Genomic DNA, 24,026 nt, shown 5'->3' with positions numbered 1-24,026 from the left:
AAGACTTTGTTGCTGTTTTTAGAACACTCAAGTCTGAAAGGCAGCCAGCCTGAAATCCTTTAGTAAAACCACTGTAAGTTTTAGGGTAGTAAGCTTACTCTGGAGGAACCATTTGGGTAGATTTGTGCGTTATTAAGTGACTTGTCATAGTTTAACATATGAGTCTTCTATCAATATCTGGTCCTGGCCAAGAGGGTAAAGACTAACATCTTAGAAAATTAACAACATTTTTTCCCTAAGGAAAAAAAAAGTGAAAAACTATGTGAGGGAAAGCTATGTGTGGGTAGATCTTTTGCTATCTCTAAACAAAAAGATCAGAAACTGCATATAGGTGATAACACCAGGTCTTTTCTAATTAAAGGAGTGGCATACTCAAAGCCACTTATCAAATCTAACACACATGTTGACTACATCATCCAGGAACTTCTGGGAGAAGAGGGAAAAGGATGGAGGAATGGTATGGTGAGGTTAACACAAGTTCAAATCTGATTCTGAATAAGATTCCAGCACTAAGAACATAAGGATATAATAGTGGGTCAAGGCATTTTTAACATTTTTTGCTTTTTTCTTCTTGTGAAAAAATTAATAGAAAATGCTTGAAATTTGCATGGGGGAATGAAGAGAAGTAGTTGAAGCAAATGTAGAGTTGATCCTTGACATAGACAACATATAAGAATACATTGATTTCTGCTAAAGTTCTAACCCAATGTCTTATCACGATGTGAGATGACTTTGGGTTCTCAAGGTTACAAAAACTAAGTTCAAACTTCTGGTAGAGGGGTGGCTAGATGGCACAGTGAATAGAGAACCAGCCCTGGAGTCAGGTGGACCTGAGTTCAAATCCAGCCTCAGATATTTAACACTCACTAGCCTTGTGACCTTGGGCAAGTTACTTTAATCCCAATTGCCCTGCCTTCCCCCCTCCAAAAAGAAAAAAGCAAAGTAACAAACAAAACAACAACAAACTTCTGTAGACACTACCAAGCTGGAAAGGATTCAAGTACTGAACTGGTATATCATCTTTTATCTCCCCTGTCAGTTGTTCTGCTTGGTTTCTATTTCATATACCTCATGCTTTCCCCCAGAATAAGCTCATCACCAGAAATCCTAACCTTATGATGATCAGTTCAGCTTTGGTACTCCACACCTCCTCAGTACCCTCAGTTGCCTCTCCTCTAGGGCTAGAAGGGGAAGCAAAAAACTCCTTCCTAAGTAACCCTTTATGGAGCGCTCAGAATTCATAACTTCATTTCACCACTAGATGCTCTGTTTGGGCTTAACTCCACAAGGGCAGGGACTATCTTTCTTTTTCTCATTTATATACCCAGCACTTGGCAAAGTGACTGGCACAAAGCAGACATTTAATAAATATGAACCGATTACTGACTATCTAAGAGTCAACCTTGCTAAATACAGAAAAGTTCATCTAGAGAAACTTATGCAGGTCATTTTCTAAGATGTAGAGGGCTTGTGATCTACATCAACGAAGAAACACCCAGACTTTTGGAACATTAAAGAATAGTACAATCTGGCTCAGTCCAATATTTCAAAGCTGTTGGGAATACCTATGCTTAAATGGATCTGTGGTCTCAATGACAAAGGCAATGTGTGGAAACCACAGGAGTATACAAGGTGCTCATCCATTATCCCTTGTTCTCCTATAATAGTGTCACCTCTTTTCTAGTCACAAATTTCCCTAGTCAATCAACAAAGCATTTACTAATCACCTACTATGTACCAAGTACTGTGCTGATAGCTAATGATATCTTCACTGGTAATATGTTGCAGTCTGCTCTCACTCCACTATTATGTGACTCACAATGAATTCTTCGGAGACTTTAGTATTTCATGACTTACAGCGATATTTGACCACTGGAAGAATATTAATGTTAAAACAATGAAATCTTTGTTTCAAGAAGAAGCCTGGTAGCTTCAAAGGTACTCTGCAATTTCTCAAAACTTGCACTTATCCTCCTATTTAATCCTAGATTCAGTTCATTCTTTATTAATCAATCAACATTGATTAAGCACTTACTATGTGCCAGGCACTGTACCAAGTGCTTCATCTACAGTACCCGCCCAAAATACATACCAATGGATCATCCAGTTGGTCTGTGCATTGTGGATAGTTAAATCAAACTCTTGAGAGATTATGGCTACCATTTAAAAGACTCTGCAAATGTTCACCTGATGCCATCAACATAAGGTCATCCACAAATAAGCATATCTGAAGGACCTCACCATCCACAGGGAATCTATCTCCTATTTAGATTCTCTACAAGATATCTTCTACAACAGTAGCAAACAGTTTTGAAGAGAAATTTGTCTGCTTGATATTACAAATCAGAGGCCTGTCAAACAAAATGATCTATTATTACTTCTTCCAAAGGAATTTTGTATGATATGTATGGGAGACTTTAAGGTGGTATCTTAGTCTATCATAAAAAATGCTTTTTGTAGCCAACAAAAAGTAAGTTCAATGGATCTAATACTCCCCATTAAATTCAACTCACTAAGCATTTATTAACCTGAGATAGGTGGCACAGTGAATAGTGTCTGATCTGGAGTCGGGAAGACCTGTATTAAATATTGACTCAGATACTTACTAGCTAAGTTATCCTAGGTTAAGTCACTTAATTCTGTGTGCCTCAATTTCGTCATTAGTAAAATGGGGATAATAGTAGTATATATCTTGCAAAATTGCTATGAGAATTGAATGATATAGTATTTATAAAGTGCAAAATGCCATATAAATGCTAGTTATTATTATCACCTAGGTGCCACATACTATGCTAAGGTAAAAAGAAAATAATCAATTGTGGTCTCTTGTAAAATACCATTTGCAAAAGCCAGCCTGTTCGTATTTCATCAAGAGTTGTGTGTAATTTATTTATAGCTTTTCCAATTTGTTTTTTTACTTTTAATTATCTGAATTATTGGTATTTTATACTTCTGTAAACATTTATTGGTTTCATTTGTTATCAACGTCAATGGCACAGTAAAATCCTAATATTTGTAAATTTTTAAAAAGCTGTATGTAGATTACTCTCATAAAAAATTTGGGGGGGGGGAAGTGGAGCCAAGATGGCGAAGTGAAAGCAAGAATTTATTTGAACTCCATGAATTCCATCAGTAACCTCTAAAAGGTGAAATCTGAATGGATTTTAGAGTGACAGAACCCATTGGGAGACAGAGTGTAGCAGATTCCCAGTCCAGGAAAGTGCACACATAGGACTGGGCATGGGGAGCTTGGAGCACGTGGGCTGCAGCAGCACAGACCTGAGACCATAACACAGCAGAGCAAAAGTGAGTCCCTGCTATGCAGACCTCTCACCACAGGACAGAGGATCTGACAGAGCTGAGTAAGAGAAAGTGCAGGGCTCACAGGAGAGACAGCAGCTTCTCCTGGGGCTATTAGCCCACAGCCTGGACGTTTAAAAATCACCTACCTGAACTTTCAGGAGCCAAGATGGTGGAGTAAACCCTAGCTGCTCTAATCCCCCCTCCCTGACCCTGAAAACCAAGAGATTACTGCGCCAGTGTAAAATCCTGAAATAGTGGAAGCAGCAGCAGGCTTGGGAGTCCTAGAGGAAAGGTATAACTAAAGCTGTGCCAAGACTGAAGAGAAGGGTGGGACACATTCCAACAAGCCCCATCTCAGCTGACCAAGGGGTGGAGCCAGCAAGCTCTAACACCAGAAGCCGAGGTGTGCCTTAGCACAATCAAGGAAATATGCAGACACCATCGCAGCAGGCTACCAGCTGCTGAGCCTGCCCAAGCTCTAGACCAGGGGCACAGAGGCGGAAACCTTAAGTGGCCAGACCATCCCTTACTCTGTGAGCCTCAGGGTAACCCAGGGGAAACACTGAGAGTTCTGGCTTGGCCTCAGTCTAGACACCCAGAGGCTACAGTATACAAAGTCAACAACCAGGCCCCTAGCTCCCAGTTTGAGAAGCACAGGTCAAAGCCCTCTGTACCGCAGAAGAAGAAATCCACTTTAAAAGCCAGGAAATAGGCGATCACAATGGGCCAGAAGCAACCAAAGACGATGGAATTCTATTATTGTGAACAAGAAGAATCACTTTCAGAAGAGAACATCGACTCAATATCTACACCTGAGACCACAGAAGGAAATATAAACTGGTCTCAAGTCCAAAAAGCATTCTATCAAGAGCTCAAGAAAGATTTTAAAAACCAAATTAGAGAGGTAGAAGATAAACTGACCAATTCTTTTAAAATTACATTGGCCAAAATGGAAAAAAAATCTCACTGAAGAAAACAAATCTTTAAAAAATAAAATTTGTGAACCGGTACGTTCAAAATCTAACTGGAGAAAATACCTCTCTAAAAATGAAATCTGAACATATAGAAAAGCAGCTTCAAAAACTGAGGAAAATAATGCACTAAAAATTAGAATAAGTCAAGTCAAAGCTAATGACTCTATGACACATCAAGAATCAGTCAAACAAAACATAAAGATTGAAAAATTAGAAGAAAATGTTAAATATCTCATTGGGAAAAAACAACTGACCAGGAAAACAGGTCCAGGAGAGATAATCTAAGAATTATTGGTCTATCAGAAAGCCATGATGAAAAAAACAGCCTGGACAACATCCTCCAAGAAATTATCAAAGAAAACTGTCTGAGGTCCTAGAATCTGAGGGTTAAATAGTTATTGAAAGAATTCACTGGACTCCTCCTGAAAGAGATCCCAAATTGAAAACTCTAAGAAATATAGTAGGCAGGGGCAGCCAGGTGGCTCAGCGAGTAAGAGCACCGGCTCCAGTGTCGGGATGACCTGGATCAAATCCGGGCTCAGATACTCAGCACCACACCCAGAAATAACTGGCCGTGTAACCTTGAGCAAGTTACTTAACCCCTATTGCTTAAAAAAATATATATATATAGTAGCCAAATTCCAGAATTATCAGGTCAAGGAGAAAATACTGCAAGCAGCCAGAAAGAAACAATTCAAATATCGTGGAACTACAGTCAGGATCACACAGGACCTAGCAGCTTCTACATTAAGAGATTGGAGGGATTGGAATATGATATTTTGTAAGGCAAAAGAGCCTGGACTGCAACCAAGGGTCAACTATCCAGCAAAACTGAGCATAATCATTCAGGTCATTCAATGAAATAAGGGGCTTCCAGACCTTCCTGATGAAAAAGCCAGAGCTCAATAGAAAATTTGATCTCCAAATACAAGACTCAAGAGAGACATAAAAAAGTAAACAAGGGAAACATGCATGCATGCGCACACACATGCACACAACTTGTGATTCAATAAGAGCAAACTGTTTATGTCCCTATATGGGAAGCTGATATCTGTCAATATTGAATTTTATATAATTATTGTGACATTTAAAAGGGATATACATAGATAGAGGATGTAGGCATAAATGAACTAATCTGATCATTAAAAAAAACCTTATTAAGGGGTGTAAAGAGATAACGATGGGAGAAAAGGATAAATTATGCCACACACAGAGGCATAAAAACGTACCACAGTAGAGGGAAAGAAGGGAGGGAGATGAACATTATATGATCTTTACTCTCATTGGTTTTGGTTCAAGGAGGGATTAACATAATCAGTTAAGTTGAGGATTCTAAACATAAAATGACACAAAAACTCATGGTAGAGGGAAAGGAGGGAGGGAGAGGAGCACTGTATGAAATTTACTCTCATCGGTTTGGGTTCAAGAAGGGAATAACATACTTTGTTAAGTATAAAAATCTATTGTGCCCTACAGGCAGTAGGAGGAATAAGGGGGGAAAAGGGGGGGGGGGTTAGAAGGGAGGGAAGTAGTAGTAAGGGGGAAGGGTAGGTAAAGGGAGGGAGGTGCACAGGGAGGGAATACTGAGGGAGGCAGTGGTCAAAAGGAAAACTCTTAAGGAGGGGAAGGGAGAAGGGAAAAATAAAAGCATAAATGGGAAGGGACTAGGATGGAGGGAAAGATATAGTAATCATAACTGTGAATGTGAACAGGATGAACTCTCCAATGAAATGGAGGCGGATAGCAGAATGGATTAAAAACCATAATCCTACAATATGCTATCTACAAGAATCACATTTGAAACAGGGGAATACACACAGGGTAAAGGTAAAAGGCTGGAGTAGAATATATTATGCTTCAGCTAAAGTTAAAAAAAGGAGGGGTAGCAATTCTTATCTCAGATAAAGCAAAAGCAAAAATTACCACTTCTAGGGTTATATCCCAAAGAGATCAGAGAAGTGGAAGGAGGTCCCGTATGTACAAAAATATTTATAGTGGCTCTTTTTGTGGTGGTAAAGAATTGGAAATCAAGGGGATGCCTGCCCATCAATTGGGGAATGGCTGAACAAGTTGTGGTATATGAATGTAATGGAATACTGCTGTGCTATAAGAAATGAGGAGCAGAGGACCTCATAACAACCTGGAGAGACTTATATAAACTGATGCTTAGCGAGAATAGTAGAACCAGGAGAACTTTGAACACAATTACAAACACAATGTATGTATGATGACTAACTTTGATAATCTGGGCTCCTCTCAGCAACACAAGGTTATAAGAACTCCACAAGACTCATGATGGAAAGAGATGTCCACATCTAGAGAAAGAACTACAGAGTCTGTATGCAGATTGAAGCAGACTACTTGCTCTCTCTCTTTTTTTGTTTTGTTTCCTCTTTCTCATTGTTCACTCCATTGGTTATAATTCTTCTTTACAACCTGACTAACGTTTAATGTAAAGGTATTTGTAGATCCTGTATTTGACTGCATGCCACCAGGAGGGGTGGGGGAGAAAATTTGAAACTCAAGGGATTGTGGAACTGAATGTTGCAAACTAAAAGTAAATAAATAAATTAAAAGAAAAAAAAATACTCAAATCAACTACAAAGGACCTATGAAGGAAGATATTATCCACCTCCAGAGAAAGAACAGATAAATAGAAGTAGGCACAGTATGGTTTTACATACATTTATATACATGTGTCAAATGATGAACTTCTCTAGTGAGGGATTGGGAGTGAGGAAGGGAGACATTTCAGAACTTAAAATGTAACAAAAAAAATTTAAATTAAAAATAAATCTTGAAGCAAACTTAAAAAAAATTTAAGAAGTGGAAAGGCAGTCATAAAAGGCAGTAGTTATTAATATTTTCTCAGCTTTCTTCATTAATTATTTTTTTTTTGGCTAAGAATAACGCTTATGATTTTTTGCTAAGGGTTTGGTGTCCTTTCCTAAATCAACACACTCAAAATTCTGTGACCTCTAGTACAGAGGTCACTCTGGTCTAGTCCAAGTACTTTTCCCAAATCTGTTTGCTTTATTACCAGTTCTTCTTTATGCAGCACCCTCGGGATGGGGTTATTGAGATAAATACGTGGCTCCACTGTAAGTGATGGAAAAAATAGTTTGGTATAAAATTTCAACAGAACTTTTTCATTTTTTTTTGGATCTTTGTCCTTCCAGTTTCATTTTTAAATACCCTAAGGGCTACCTGGTTGGCTTATGTCTTCTCAAACTTTCACTATGCTTGTTACATGTAAGTGAGCACAGATACTAAATAAAAAGCAATTAGAATTGTTTGTCTTCATAAGCCAATTCCATCTAATCAGCAGCAGTCAATAAATGGTGACATATATCCCCTATTCCCAAGAAATCTCCCTTAAAACTCCCCCTTCTCAAGTTCTCCTCCCATTTTTTGCTCTACTCCTCTAAGGTAAATAACTTATTTGTGAGGGACATTGTAGGAGGAGACTCTTGCTCAGTTACAGACTGAAACTGGAAGGCTCTGATGTCTCTTCTGAGATTCTACAAAATGTAATATACTATAAAAACATGGGAAAACCTCAGGCAACAATGAAGAGAAAAACCATTGTAAGAAATACTCTAATTGTAGATCCCTACTCTCTGTTGTTGTACTATTGGCATCTGTCTTCCTCAAGAAATGTTGAGTTATGTTCCTAGGACAAACCACTGCATATATTTGGAACCAACAATGAACAATAAAGGCTTTGGCTCATCAAAAGAGGGGTGTTTCAAACCTGGGATCATTCAAGCTTCAAATAGATGAATTACATTATGACACTATCCAGTCTGTATGGTACATTAAATGATTCAATTCATTATGTGAATCTGTCAGTATAATCTAAATTTATTCCAAGGCTTATTTCAAAACTGATCCACTGAACAGACGTGAAATCCTAAAATAAAACCTTTAAATAAATGGCAGGGAAGCCTGAATCCCATTCAAATGACTGATCAGATTTTAACCTTGTCTAGATTTTTCTCTGTTTCTTACATTCTGAATCACAGAAGCTCTGAATTGAATATAACAGACAACAAAAGTCAGCAAGACTTCAATTTAAACCAAACTGTGTTTGGGGGAATGAGAGAAAAGTTAATATTATTATTGGCATTAACAACAATAGATCTCTTTTGTTTAGAGTTTTAACAAAACACTTTCCAGCTTTAAAAGTGGGTCTAAACTTCAGAAGTAGAAATGAGGCCAAGTTACAGGTCTCTTAGTTGTCTCAAATAAATTAGACCCAGACTCTACACTATATTATAGAATCTTTAAAATTATTTCAGTCCAAACTATAAATGGCTTAAATTTCTTTCCTCCAACACCTTTTAAGGAAGACCTTTAACCTAACTGCTAATAATGATAATTTCTATGCTTTCATTGGTACGTTTTAGTTCTGAATATTGTGTCAAAATTTGGGAAAGAACCCTGCCTTGTAAATAAATTTTAAAAATATTTCAGTGTGTAAAACTTTGTTCTCAAGGGTTCCTAAACTAAGATCCATGAACTCTCTTTTTTCCATTTTTCATTTTAACTTCTAATAACTGGTTTCCTTAAGTAATCTCATATATTTCATTTTATGCATTGAGAGGCATCATTCTGAGAATGGACCCATAGGCTTCACTGCTCAAGGGATCCTAGGTGAAGAAGCCCTTCTGGAGCTCACATCATTCTTGGTTGTCAGTCATCTCTCAGCAGAGAAGGAATATCAAAGCATCTTTGGGAGAAGGGGGGTGGGGAGCGAGGACAGGGAGGGGAGGGCTCTGGGTAGCTCTGAAAAGTACCTCCTTAGGGTAAGACTGCTTCAAGGGAAATCATCTACCAGGGGACTTAGGTACAAAAAAGGAATGGCGCCTGCACTAGGAAGAATATAGGATGGGAGGTCGAGAGCAGAAGGGACCTCCCAAGACACCACATTTATACAGTTCAGACAACTTCCCTCATAGTCAGTTAGGTAGCTAATGCAAGGGTTATCCCTGCTTTACAGAGGGAAAAAACCTAAGCTCAGAAAGGCTCCTGCCTTGTCTAGGATTAGCCAGTGTCGGATATAGGACCTGAGTTCAGGTCTGCCTGCTCCAAGGCCTCTGCTCAGCACCACGCCACACTACTTCTCAGTTTCAGGAGAACTCCCATATGAATGGGGAACAGACACATTTGTGTCCTGAGAGGATTTCCTTCCCTCCTATAAGTTCCCTACACAGAGTAACAGATAGCAAGACTACCAGTATTCTTGCCTACCCAGGGGTTGCAGGAAGGATGTGCCATGACAGGGAGCTGGGGCCATCAGTATTCACCACATAGCTATCAGATGTAAGGCAGGCCTTCAGACTTGGCTCTCTACCAACGACCACAACCACCCTGAACTGAGGGGCTCCCTGCCCCTAAGGCAACTATGACAGCAGAAGGCCTAGGACTCCTGACACACACAATCAAGGTGGGTTTCAGACTAATAAGTTGGCCAACTTAGAGAGAAGGAAAGTTCATTCTTACCTGATGATGTTCCAGTGGAGAAACTAGAGAGAGTCGATAATGAAACATGTGAACATTCAATGACATCAGCACTTCCTAGTTTTCTCTGCAAAATACCTTTTCACCAGTGTTCAGTCACTGATTCTCCATGATTGGGTTACTCTGGATAATCTTGTTTTGGCCATTCACTTGTCAACTTAGGTCAGAAAGATGGCCCAGATGACTACTTTCAGTTTTATGATTCTAAATATATTCTTGCTTCACTATCTCCATAGCCAGAATTGACTTACTGACCCACGTCCTCCCTCCCATCAGACCAGAACAGGGCATGATCATCCCCAGCACCAAGATACTGCTCTGGCTGTTTCACTCCCTTTGATCCCCCTCCTATTCTACCCAGAATGCTGCTGTCCACACAAATCTTACTCCTCCTTCGATTCCTGATCAAACCGCCTCCCTCAGAAGGCCTTGGGCAAACACACTGACCAACACAGATCTTCTCCCTTTTCTCTCAACTCCTATATCACTTATCGTCTATATCAATCATTATGGCAACTACTCATAAGGCCATGCATTAAGTTAACTTTTCCTTTTGTCTGTGCTTTGTCTCCTGAACTAGATTATAAGTGCCCAGATGGCAAGAACTATGTCTTACATTTCTTTTTAAAATCACCTAGTTCACTACCCTAACTAGCATAGTGCTATGCATGTAATAGGCATTCAATAAATACTTGCTGAATTAATAAAGAAAATACAAAAATGATGCTTAGATTTTTCTTTTTAATGATAATAACTAGTATTTAAACAGTGCTTTAAGGTTTGTAAAGTGTTTACATTTATGATCTCATTTGATCTTCCAACAACCCTGGAAAGTAGGTGCTATTATTATGTCCAATTTTACAAATGAGGAAACTGAAGCAGACAGAGGTGAAGTGACTTACCCAGGTCACACAGTGAGGTAATGTCTTAGGTCAGATTTGAACAAGGGTCTTCCTGAATAGTAATCTACCAACACCCCCCCTTCTTTAAAAGGTCTTCCTAACATTTCAATCCAGGGATTTCTCTTAATTTGCATAGCTATCCCAACCCAATGCAAAGTTTTTAAAAATAGCATATTCTGTCCAACTTCCCACAACAGAACTGGTGAGTTTGAGGAAGGCACTCTAGTCAAAGAAAGGGCCAACAAGGGCTGATATCAGCTCAAATGTCCCTAGTACACCACAGAAACAATTCCTGGAGAGAGGTTTTTACACAGCTGAGGTAGCAATATGGCTCTTTTTCAGGTCTTAGAAGAATTATCCTATGAGAGGAATAACAAGATTACTTAGTGATCATCTTGTGACAAATTTATCTTGTAAAGAGATTTTAAAAATACATTTAAACCTTCTGTGCTTAAGAAAATGTAACATCATGACCAAAAAGGAGAGAAGCAGTGTGTCGCTACAATGATAAAACTAAAGGAGGTTTAATTCCCCATACCCTTATCAGGATTCTGACAAAATGCTATCAAGCAGCAAATGAAAGCATTCTGTCGTATTTCAATGGATTCATGATCTGATAGGATTCAACTGAATTGATCCTGATCATCTGCCCAGTGCCCTACCCTGTGCTTGGCATTACCTACACCAATTGCTCTGGTTTACAGAGTGGGAAACCATGGCCTAGAAGTGAAGTAACTTGCCCAAGATCACAAGGCCAGGATTAAATTCATGGTTTATGGATTTGAATCCAGACTCCCTCTACTCTACCAAATATCTAGGAAACAACCTAAAGAAAGGGACTCCATACCCCAGGGCCTTGAGATGGACCCCCAGCAGGAGGGAAGGAAGAGGAATCTGTATGCAGGTGGAAGCCTTCCTTCCTCCCAACATGCCTCTCTTCCCTCCCTGCTGAGACAGCTCATTACAGCTCAGGGACAGAAAAGGTGGCTCCTTCCAGGCTCTTGTTAACACTCCCTCCACCACTGCAGACTCCAATTCCATACCTTCTAGCCTGTGGGAGTCTTATATAAATCCTCACTGGAAGCTCTACTTGACATCCTGGAGACTTTCCTTCCTCTGAGACTTTGAAAATTTCATGAACACCCTCGTAGCAGGTGGGCTGCCCATCTGCTCTGCCCTACTCTCACTATCTAAGAAGCCTACCTCTTTTTCCAAATAGACATGATCTTGATGATATGTTTTATGACATTTCTTGGGGTCAAGTCATTTTTTACAATAAACTACATGTTACCAAATGAAAGCACAGTGATTTAACAAAAATGAATTAATTTTATATTGTCAAATTGTATCATAATATGAGATCTAAAAGTACAAATCTACAACAACTCAAGCAATAAATTCAGAGTTAAATTTTTCTAAATTTGGCAAAAGCAATGTGGCTCAGAATCACAGCTAATAAGTGGCAGAGAAAGGACCAAATCCAGTGGCCTTTCCAATAGACCAAAGATGCTTTGGTGTTTCTAGTTACCACCAACTAAGTGGAGGGAAATTTGAGGGGGACTTAAGCAAAAAAGTAAACAACTACAAAATGAAAGAGTCTCTGGACTGACTTTAGCTCATGAAATACAACCTGGGAGAAGTGAGTTGATGTTAGTTGACTATAACGATAGCTAACATTTAATGACTGCTTTATGAAGTTTATAAAAACCACCAAGTGACAGAAGTACTAGAGGTACCATTTTATGGATGAAGAAACAGGCTCAGCAATGTTAAAGGATTTGGCCCAGGTCAAAGAGGTTGTAAGTGTCACAGGTGGGATTTTACCCCAAGCCTTCTGACTCCCGAAGTCCAGACCTCTTCTCACTATCCCACACAGCCAGCCTCTCTAGCCCAATGTAAGCCAGAAAGGGAAAAGAGCTTTGCTAAAAAAAGCTAATGCAATCTTGGTATTAATAGAAGGACAAATCAGGGAAGGGCAAAAGTCCTACTCTGCTCTATAAACATTATATTGGGAGTACATGGCCAGTTCAAGGCAATGTAGTTTATAAGGGGCATTGGCAAACCAAAGCATGTCCACCAGGACAGTGGATGATACGGCAGGTCTAGAAAACCAGAAATGTAATAAACAAGGGGAAGGACAAGGAATGTTTAGCTCAGAGAAGACTCGGGGGAGAACAAAAGATGACCTCAATTATTTAAAAGTTTGTCATGTAGAAGAAAAAGTAGACATTCTTGCTCTAAGCAGCAGAACTCAAATCAAATGGGAAAGTATATAAAAGACAGGTAAATTTTGGAACAAAGGAAAATTTGTAACAATTAGAAACGGGCAACAATGCGACCATGAGTATTTATCATGAACTAGAATCATCAAATTTTAGGAGGTATGAGAGAAACCTTAACGATTATTATCTAGTCTGGGGGATTCTTAACTTGGGGTCCATAAACTTTTTCTTTAAACTATTTTGATAACTATATTTCAACATAATTGATATTCTTTGTGATTCTACATATTTATGTATTTTTTAAATTATTCTGACAAAGGGGTCTATAGGCTTCACCAGACTGACAAAGGAGTCCAGGGCACAAAAAAGATAAAAAAAACCTGCTCTAGTCTAACCAACGTAAGAAAACTGAGGCCCAGAGAATTCAATTATGAGACCATATTTAAAACTAGAACAGAAAGTAAGGGTCTAGTAGTCCAACTCCCCAATTTTACAGACAAAGAAATGGAGGTTCAGAGATTCTCAATGATTTGGTAGTGCTGGGTTTTGAGCGTAGGTTCTCTGATTCCACATATAATATTCTTTTCATAGGACCACCTATTCCAAAGCCCTCAAGTTGTGATTTCAGTAAGGTCTCATTGTTAGTGGAAAAGTCCTAACTAGAATTGACTCCCAGTGTCCGGACTCCCTATCTTTCCATTAAATTAAACAGTCCTATTAATAACCTAGTTCTTGGTCCTTAAAATAGCATTTTGTATATGGTTTCAGAATGACAAGAACAGGAAAACAATTGTGAAGTTTAGATATGCAATAGCTTAACATTTTACACTATTAGTATATATTTTTTACCTAACTCTTCAGCCGACTGCAGTGACAAAAAATTAGAATGGAGGTAAGCTATACAACATGGGTATAGACATAGTGAATACAATGGGTCTGGCTTCATTAAACTTCTCTGTGAATCATCTAGTCTAGATGGCATAGACAGTGCATGGACCCAGAAGTAGGATGTACACCAGAAAGAACAAATGAATTATAAACCTGTAATGCCTCATTTGAGAATTTCTCCAGCATGGCCAGAATTTTTTGTTCCATGCAATCACCTAGAAGTTGGATTGCCATTAAATTTAAAGTGATGGCCAGTTTCGATGTTGGGATTACTAAAAATAGTGTTGTCACTGAATTCTTGCCCTGTATGAATGTGGTCAAATTCAATTCAATTCAGCAAACACTAAGCATCTGCTCTGTGCAAGGCACTGGGGATGCCAAACAAAAATCAAATGGCCTCTGTCCTCATTTCCTTCTACCAGAAGAACAGAGCATGGATACAGCCAAGTCCATACAAAGTAACTGAGAGTAATTTCAAGAAGAGAGCTCTACTCTTCAGAAGAAAAAAAAAAGAGCCAGTAGAGGAGATGGCCCCCAGCTTGGCTTGGCTTTAAGCAGTGAAGGGGAAGAAGGGATGGATTCTAAGTGTGGAGGCCAACCTGTCCAAAGGCACAGAAGAGGGAGATGGAATATCATATAGAGGGACCAGGTGGAAGATGAGTCTGACTGCAGCACAGAATATGCAAAAAGGAGTTATACCGAATAATGCTAGGAAGGTATAATATACCAAAGTATAGAAGGCTCTAAATGCCAGACTGAGGATTTTGTATTTTATCTAGGGGAAACAGGGAGCCCCTGAAAATTAGGAGAGAAGAGGAATACAGAAGCACAGGAAAACTTACATGTACTGATGCAAAGCGAAAAGAGCAGAAGGAAGATAACTCTCCTCCACTAAGCAACCTCCCAGCTGCTGCTTGCACAAGACACTCCATCTTTCTACTCTGGGCATTTTCACCGACTGCCCCTCATGTCTGGGATGCCTCCTGACTTGCTTCAAGTCTCACTAAATCCCACTCCCCCTCAGATTGCCTGCAATTTATTCCACATCTATCTTGTTTACACAGTTGTTTACCTGTTATTTCCCCTATCAGACTCAGAGCTTTTTGAGAGCAGGATTGTATTTTGCCTTTCTTTGTAGTGCCAGCATTTAGTACAGTGGCAGGAATATAGCAGGTGCTTAATAAATGCCTGCTGACAATGTAAAATTAGAATGACCCATATTGGCCCCAAAGATATAAGAAACCTTCTCCTTTCTCCTTTATAGACGTGGGGGATGTTGGATGCAAAAATTGAAAAGAGAAATTCAGAACAACCTCTGCAGAAAGCCTGATAGAAAATCACTCAGAGGAAATTAAAGGGATTGCCATTTAACAGATTTTTCTGATATGTTGGTTAGTTTTGCTGATCTGTTTTTCCTTCCTCTTTTTCATTCTTTATTATAAAAGATGGCTCTCTCAGAGGGGATGAGGGAAGGGACACAATGGAGAATGAAAGTAATGACAATTCCAAAGTACTCATGATGAAACATGCTAGCTACTTCTAGATAAAGGGCTTATGGCCTTTGAGTGCAAATTGAAGCACTCTTTCTTTCTATATAGCTAAGGTGGGCATTTATTTTGCTTGACTATACATATACACATTTCTAATAGAATGTTTTTCTTACTTTCTCAATGGGTAGGGCAAAAGAAAGAAGGAGGAAGAAAATAAAGTTAAAAAAAAATTTAAAGATAAATGTGAAAAAGAGAATGTAGGTAACTTACTAACAAAAGATATCAATTAAAAAACCAAAGCAGGGGAATGACAAGGACAGATCTGTGTTTAGGAACATCAATATGGCAACTGAGTAGAGATAGGATGGATTAGGGAAACCATATAAAAGACTATTTCAATAAACTACACAAAATTTGATGAGGGCCTGAAATAAGATAGGGGATGTAGGAAAAAAGGAATGTTAAAGATGTTGCAGATGTACATGAAAAACAAGGAAAAGATGACTCCAAGTTTGCAAAACTGTGTGACTGGGAGGAGGAATGGTGCTGTTAAGAGAAAAAGGAAAGCTTTTTTGTTTGTTTAAGAAAGTCACAGACAGAAACAAAGGCCTACCAAAATATTCACAGCAGCACTATTTGTGGTAGGAAAGAACTGAAGAAGTGGGTGTCTATTTTTTGAAGAATAGTTGAAAATCTACAATATTTGAAGGATGTAACGGATTAGTATTATATAATAAAAAAAAAGGTGGGGGCAAACATGAGGAATTCAGAAAAATTCTAGGAAGAGGAAAACCTGAGCTGGTTTGTATGAATTGATGCAGGGCAAAATAAAGAACTAAGAGAATATATACAATCACAACTACAAATAAATGTTGACAACTGAAAGATAGTTAAACTCTGAGTAAATGAAAAAACTAATGAAGGACTCAGAGTAAAAATAATAAAATTAAGCTCCCCACCTCAATGCCCAGAAGCAGGAGAATGATCAGAAAGACAGAATAGATTACTATAAATAACTGCTATATTTGTTATTTTATCAAACAATTTTTCTTTGTTATAAGGGAAAACCTAATAAAGGGGATGTGATGGGTTGAAATGACTGATGTAAAGGACATCAATGGAACTTTTTTAAAAAGTTGTTTTTTTTTATTTAAATGATGGGGTAACATTAAATGAATTTCCTACAGTTATAAGCCTCTGACCTCAGATGAGCATGTTAGGCCAACCCAAGGCCAGGCCCTTGTGTATTATCCAACAAGAATTAAAAAAAAAAGTTAACTAATGATATTAGCTGGCCAACTACATTCAAGAAATGTGAAAATTTATTGATTGCTTTACCTCAATCTGTCCCTATCTCTCAAACCTCTACTCACATGAAGCTGTGCTTAACTAATTCAAACTCCCCCAGAAGCTTTGTCTAGTGAGTGGTTTCTACTATATAAACCAAACAATTTCATTTACAATGCCAATCCATCTGTCTCCCTCATGTTGCAAATACCAAGTACTCAGGAAAACTAACCAGCTAAAACTATGTTTACCTTTCCCACGATTAAATCTATCTTTTTGCAACTTTCACCTACTTAGCATGCATGACCCTAGAAAAAATGTTCTTTTGAGTGCTTGTCTTAGTATGAATATAAATGACACCCCTAATCTCGTGTGCTAGCTAATGATGGAGTTGCATCTTTGTGAATATACAATCTACATAATCTGATGGCACAAATTTCTGGTATTTATGACATAGTAGATTAAACTTTTGTTTCATCTCTAATCCTAACCTGGACTTCTAAGGCAGTTTTCCATAAATCAAAACCCACCAACCAACTTAGCTCTTCTTGGTAGGTCCAAAGTTCCTTTTACTGTCCTCTGAACAGTGCAGAACTACCTAGATCACTCACAATATGTAGCTTTATCTGTCCCTGAAATATCCAGAAAGGCTAAACCACTCATCCTTAATCCATCTCCCCTTCCTACCCCCCCAACCCACATGCCTGTACATGTTACACTGATATATCAGATGGCTATGTCTGGATCATATTATTTCAAAATAACAAGATTCTTGGGGCTAAAATTTCTCCTTTTGGTATCATTTTTTAATGATAAGTGCTGAAGCAAAAGCCCAGAAATTGAAAATGATAACTGTTAAAGGTTTCACACTGAGATTTCTGTGGTCCCTAAATTACTTCTGTAAAAATAAAACAGTAAATCTGTGTTGAAGTTAGATAACCCTAAACTGTACTAGATACACTCATCTTCTGAACTAATGAGACATCTTCAGTCTATGTCCCATCCAACATGAATAAGATTTTTCAAAAGTTGGCAAGGGAAGCCTTCTCAGAAAGCCAAAATAACAGGGTATAATCTGTATCTGAGAAATACTGGATCTACTGAAGTTATTCCAGACACTTTAGTCTAACACACACACACACACACACACACACACACACACACACACACACACACACACACATATATTTAGAAAATGTCTAAGTCACAGCAATACACTAAGATATTTAAGAAATGAAAATTGTAATTTGTGTATGCACACATGCACACATACATACTGACATATATTTATTTATATCAACAACCTCTTTTCAAAATTATGTTGCTTGGCATTGTACAAAAAAATAGAAATATTTGAAATTCCAATATAGGTCAAATCCTGACACAGTAAACTATAAATGGCTGCTTAAATTCTTTTACTACATAAAAAGTTGCTATATTGAAGAGTGTTTGAAATAAACTATAATCAGTCAAGTTATAGAAATCTATATATCAATACAGAAGTTGCTGTCATTTGATTTTGACCTGCATACTAAATATTCTAGGGCACAATACCAGTTGTAGTTAAATTCTCCTAAAATGGAACTACAATTATTTTAGGACAAAAACACCTAAATCAAACAGATTTAATTCTAATATAATTTGCACTCTCATAGTGGTAGTCTTCTTATTTTATATAAATAAACATGGGCTGTTATACTTTATTATCACTGCATACTCTAAAGTAAATTATTTTAGATATATAACTTTTAGGATTCAGTCTTAATTTCTAATTACATAGAAACAGCTGTCAGATTAGGTAAACTTCAAAGAAAATAGAATCTTAAGGTATTAGGGAATTAATAATAGCTAGCATTTCTATAGTGTTTTAACATTTAAAAAGCTCTTTCTATATATTACCTCATTTGATCCTCATTAAGGGCTATTATTATTATCTCCATTTTACAGATGAGGAAACACAGATTAAGTGATTTACCCAGGGTCACTCAGCCAATAAGTATCTATAGTCCATTTCAAAACTCTCATCTTCCTGCCTCTAGGGCTAGTGTTCAAGCTTTACAACAGAGAAGCAGGTTGCCTTAGGAGATAACAGATTCCCTAGACTAGATGTCTTTACAAAAGGTTTAATGAACATTTGTCAGGGATATTGTTAAGACAATATCTGCTTAGGAATGGGTTGAGTAAGATGGTTTTTAAGATCTCTTTCAACTCTGAAATTTTGTGAATTTCCTAACACTTCTAACTTTACTGATTGGAAAGGAAAGGAATAAAAACTAGAAAACTTAGGACTTTTGTATTTCAAAGAAGCAAAGTTCTGTAATAAAGAACTGCAGGAGACATATTGACAGGTTCCAATTTGTCCCACATCTTGATCTGACAATTATGATTTGTGTTGAGCTCAAAAAGAAACCAAACAAGCAACCAACACATCTTTCTCTTAAGATTAATTTAACTCAGAGGCCACCAAGTATCCCACAAACCACCCTACCCCTCAAGGACCAATATTTCTCTGTAAAAGACAGGGTAAAAATCAAGGAAGACCATAGAGAGAAAAGCTGATTCAAGAGCCTGATATGACGTTTGTTTGCTATAGACCACCACAGGTAAACCTTTCTACACATTCGCCTCTTTATATAAAATCTGGTATGAATGGAAAAAGAAATAGCAATGTCCTTGGGACAAAACCATAACTACAATTAGTCCTCTAATAAATTGCTTACTATGCCCCCAAATTCCTTTAAATGAAAGAAAATATAAATACTTCACATATAAGTAACAGAATACTGTAAGGAAAGTAGACAGTGAACCAATTTTTAAAATAACATGCCCATTTTCCCTGCAGGTTATAGAGATGAAATTTTGAACATGAGCCCACAGAAGCCCCTAGTGCTTTCTGAAACTGTGGAGCTATTCAGGAGTTAATTTACCATTGCATACCAATTAATTCATTTTACCAGTGTGACCTAAGCTGGAATGCCTAGACCAGGGATAGGGAACCTACAGCCTTAAGGCCACATGTGGTCTTCAAGTGCAGCCCTTCGATTGAATCCGAAGTTCACAGAACAAATCCCCTTAATAAAAGGATTTGTTCTGTAAAACTTGGACTCAGTCAAAAGGCTGCACCTAAAGACCTACAAGGCCACATATGGCCTCAAGGCCACAGGTTCCCCACCCCTGGCCTAGACAGTACATTAGACCTACATACCAAACAATCCACAATTTGATGCCTTAATTGGGTGTTTATTAAGGCCACCTTATATTTAATAAGGAAGAAGATCCGGTCTTTGTTCAGCTCCTGATCCATTTCCTTCTTTTCTGGAATGTCTTAGGTGCTTGGGAAGACTCTGGTGGCCTTTGTCCCATTAAGTGAAGCAGGAGTCATTGTGACTAGGTGGTTGAAGGCATAGAAGACTGAAGAGGCAGGCCTTGAAGCTCTGCCTTTCCTAGGGATCTAGGTTTGGGGAAAGGCAGCATGTGTAATAGCTTTTCTAGGAGAAAACAATTTGCTATTAACCATGTGGGTTTGGTTCTATCTACTAATAAAAAAATACATAACAGAAAATACATGAAAGTGTTTTTAAAAGATGAAATACTGATCTAAGATTACAAAAATTATAGCCACTAACTATAAAGCTTCTCAGTATGGTTCTGTCAGTGACTACTGGAATATTTAAGCTATAATGTAAACTCTATACCTCAGTTCCTCTATCTATAAAGTAAAATAAAGCACCTAAATTATATCATAGGAGTCAAGTGTGTCATAAAAATCCTTTGCTGATTCTTTACTCCAGGTAAAATAAGTTTCTGGAATGAAAGACATCCTCCCCCACAAAACACACACATACAAATGCACACGTATACACACACGCAATGTAACAGTAGTTCATTTAGCTCTATTTCCTCCACCAATTATCTAAGGTTGGTCTAACATTCTTTTTTTTTTTTAAGCAAAAATGCTTAAGGGAGGTAGAAATATGGACACTGGTATTAAGAGAACCACCTCTTCCTTCTATAATTGGACTCAACAGTCACTGACTTCCCAGGAAAAAATTGCAGGGTTCTCCCCCCACAGAGTTCTATAGAACAGCTACATCAGATGACAGTTACACACTGAACCATGTAAACGCATAAGGGCAATCTGCTGGCTCAGGCTGGGCTTGCTACAATCTCAGTCAGCCATGTGTATTATAAAGCACCCCATTTATATGGATTACATGTAATATGATTAGTGCATTGAATTTAGAGCTTGTTTCCAGTCTGTCACCTCATTAACTGAGTCAATGTCCTTGCCCCAGGCTTGAATAGAAATATTTCATTTCTTCGTTCAGACTTCATATGAGAGACCAGAGGAATCTATGATAAAATGATTAGAGGACAATGTGCCAGTTAAGTGACTTCCTACACCACTGATTTGTAGTAGATAGTCATAGATACCAAATCTTCTAAAGACAGGTGGATGAATTATCTTTTGGTGGAGAGAACTTCTAGTTAATTTATTCAAATGACAGCAGCTCACAGAAAACAGCTGATGACTGTCCTGGAACCATTAAATAGGCCAGACTAATCAACATAATATCTGTTCTCAATGAGGATGCACCAGGTCAAAGAAAGAATACAAATGTTTATTGGCAGGATGACCCTAGGATTTTTCTTCCTATGTACAAGAACAGTTAGGTGGACCATAGAGAGTCAGGCCTGGAGTCAGGAAAACTCATCTTCCTCAGTTCAAATCTGGCTGGGTGACCTGGGAAAGCCACTTAACCCTGTTTGCCTCATCTATAAAAGGAGCAAGATAAGGAAATGACAAACCACTCCAGTATCTTTGCCAAAAAAAAAAACTCCAAATGGGGTCACAAAGAGTTGGACACTGCTGAAAAATGACTGAACAACACTGAGAACCAACTGGTTATATCTATGGAAAATAAATCTCATTAATCAGGTCTCCAGCTTGTCCATTCAAATGGATTTTGTAATGATGAAAGTGGACCAAATGGGACTTTGTTTAAAATGGGATTTGCGTATTTCCATGTTCAGTTGTTCCCCCTAAAGATCTAAGATTTTGTATTATCTGGCTGGCTGAGAAGGCATCAGCTTTGTAGGAAAGGAAAAGTAGGTCCAATCACCTACTTTTCACTCCCTCCCCCTGTTGTATGATTTTTAACCAATCCATGTTGATAGCAGATGGTACAAGAAACTGGCAAAGGTATGGGCACAGGATTCAGCTGTCTTAGTGCAACACTGATGGTCAGCAGGAAATACACTATTCTTCATTCTAACCTTTTCCTGGAATGTTACTGAAAGTGAGCAAGCATGTGTAGGGGGTTGTTATTTTCGGGAGAAAAGGAAGATGACAGCATAAAATTTCAGTTAAAAAAATAAATCTTTCAGAAGTACCTGTTGTCTTTTCAGATTAAGGAAGCCTACTTAGTTACTAAAAAAAAAAAACAAAACCAAGAATAATCTTATTTTAACGTGGGCTCAGTATACCTGGGGCATTTTAAAATCACAAAACATCTGTTAGCTGACCAAGCAATCCCACTAATAGTAATAAGAGCTAATATTTATATAGTGCCTTAATGTTTGCAAAGCACATTACTAACATGATCTCACTTGATCCTTACAACAGCCCTGTGAAGACATTGCAATTACTGTTCTCATTTATAGATGAGGAAACTGAGTCTCAGGTTCACACAGTAAGCATCAAAAATGGAATGAGCCCCAAGGTCAACAACAGAAAGAAAAGTTCCATATATCAAAAAGGATTCACAGAAGGAAGGATTCTTTGGGGGGAGTAAAAAAACAACTTGGAAATAAATACCCATCAACTGGGGAATGGCTGAACAAATTATGTATATGAATGTAACTGAATACTACTACTCCATAAGAACCAATGAATGTGAGGAATTCAGAGAAACATAAGACTTGTATCAACTGATTCAGAGTAAAGAAATCAGAACCATAAAAATGAAAAGGAAAACAAATTCTTCAATGATATAAATGAAAATAACACTACTAGGCAGCTAAGCTCGGGTAAATCACAATGAACCATCTTGGTTCCAAAGAACTGACAATAAAATATACATCCTTTTCTCTTGATAGAAAAATGGAAAACTAAGACTGAAGACTGTTATATAGGATATTAGACATGGTTGCTTTCCCAATTGGTTTTGCTTAACTGTGTTTATTTAAGGGAGTATTATACAGGGAGAGTAGGAAATGACTGTTGTTTTTAAAAAAGACATCAATAAAAATAGTATAGAAAAAACTATCAGCAATGTGAATAACCACCTTGCTACTTTAGTAGTATGTTTCTTCTCAAGGTTCAAAAAACCCAAAGCAAACTTCTTCACAAAGCATCACTGAAAGAAGGTAGCAGGCTTTAATGAGCATACAATTTTTTTTTAAAAAAAAATACCATTTTCTTGTAATTATTCTCTTGCATAAGTTCATTGGTAATAACTGAACTCATATTGTCAAGCTCTTATAAGTCTTCCTGCATCCTTTTCCCCAATATAAAATTCAATTAAAAATGAATTTGGCTTCTAAGAACCTAGTTATATGCTTTTTCTCAGTTAAAGATATATTCTGATGCCACCCATGAAACCAATAAAGTATAATATATAAGCAGGCCCTTCCTAACCCTTAACAAGAAATAATTTTAACTGTTATTTACCATTTTTAAGGGAGAGTTTTTCTTGGCTTCGATAGTTCCCATATCTTGCAATATCCTTCATGTGAACAAGAATTTGTTCATACTAAATGATAGCCTAATTAAATATAGCCGAAGACAGTTGGCAAGGCACATCCTCAGAAGTGATGCTTCCACTAATCATCACTAATATGGTGATTGCCATTTACTTATGGGAGATGTGTGACACAAAAGCAGGTCTCTCCACCTACCCTCATAGCATCCTTTGTCTGCTCTGCTTCCAGGCCTTCCCACAAGAGGATGAGATTACTTTTCTTGATTGGACAGACTGGTTCTGTTGATTTGCACATAACTATGAGGACAGTAATGAGACCTAGGAGTTTCTTACTGTCTAGATTCTAGAAGTTTAAACTCTGTTCATGATAAACAACAACATATTTTGAGGAGGGGAGAGAGGACCAAAGGAGAAAATGGCATTTTAAATCTTTGCCCTTCTCTATATGTATTAAGACTCATGAGGACTTTCATTTCATGTATGTAAGTGTGTATTTTAAAAAATGGTTTACTCATTTTTATATCAGTCACCTGAGTTATCTGTGTCCAATATTCCATAGGGATGCTTCAAATAGCCCTAGGCCACATTTTATGACTCATTTTACGGCCATGCACAAAAAAAGTACACCAAATTAACAGTAATAGAGAATCAAGAGGACAAAGGTATACTTTGTCAGCAACAAATATGGCATGAAGTTCAGAATTAGAACTGCAAAACTGGACTTTCCTACTAG

General features: G+C 37.8%; 1 protein-coding gene across 1 annotated transcript in view; it reads right to left on the bottom strand.

The window, feature by feature from the left end:
* The window catches only part of HECTD4 (HECT domain E3 ubiquitin protein ligase 4), a 159,495-nt gene extending 135,955 nt beyond the window's left edge, over window positions 1-23,540 (bottom strand). Inside the window, exon 1 of the mRNA XM_069081884.1 lies at window positions 23,263-23,540. Within this exon, the coding sequence (XP_068937985.1) occupies window positions 23,263-23,304 (42 nt within the window). The 5' untranslated portion in view covers window positions 23,305-23,540. The remainder of the gene's footprint in view (window positions 1-23,262) is intronic.
* Between the last annotated feature and the right edge of the window lie 486 nt (window positions 23,541-24,026).

This window comes from Petaurus breviceps, unplaced genomic scaffold (genome assembly GCF_028583685.1).
Source record: "Petaurus breviceps papuanus isolate PSGF00001 unplaced genomic scaffold, PetGlider_PUasm1.0 99, whole genome shotgun sequence".
Classification (NCBI taxonomy): domain Eukaryota; kingdom Metazoa; phylum Chordata; class Mammalia; order Diprotodontia; family Petauridae; genus Petaurus; species Petaurus breviceps.
The sequence above is the reverse complement of the archived record's forward strand: the minus strand, read 5'-3'. Positions and strand labels throughout refer to the sequence as shown.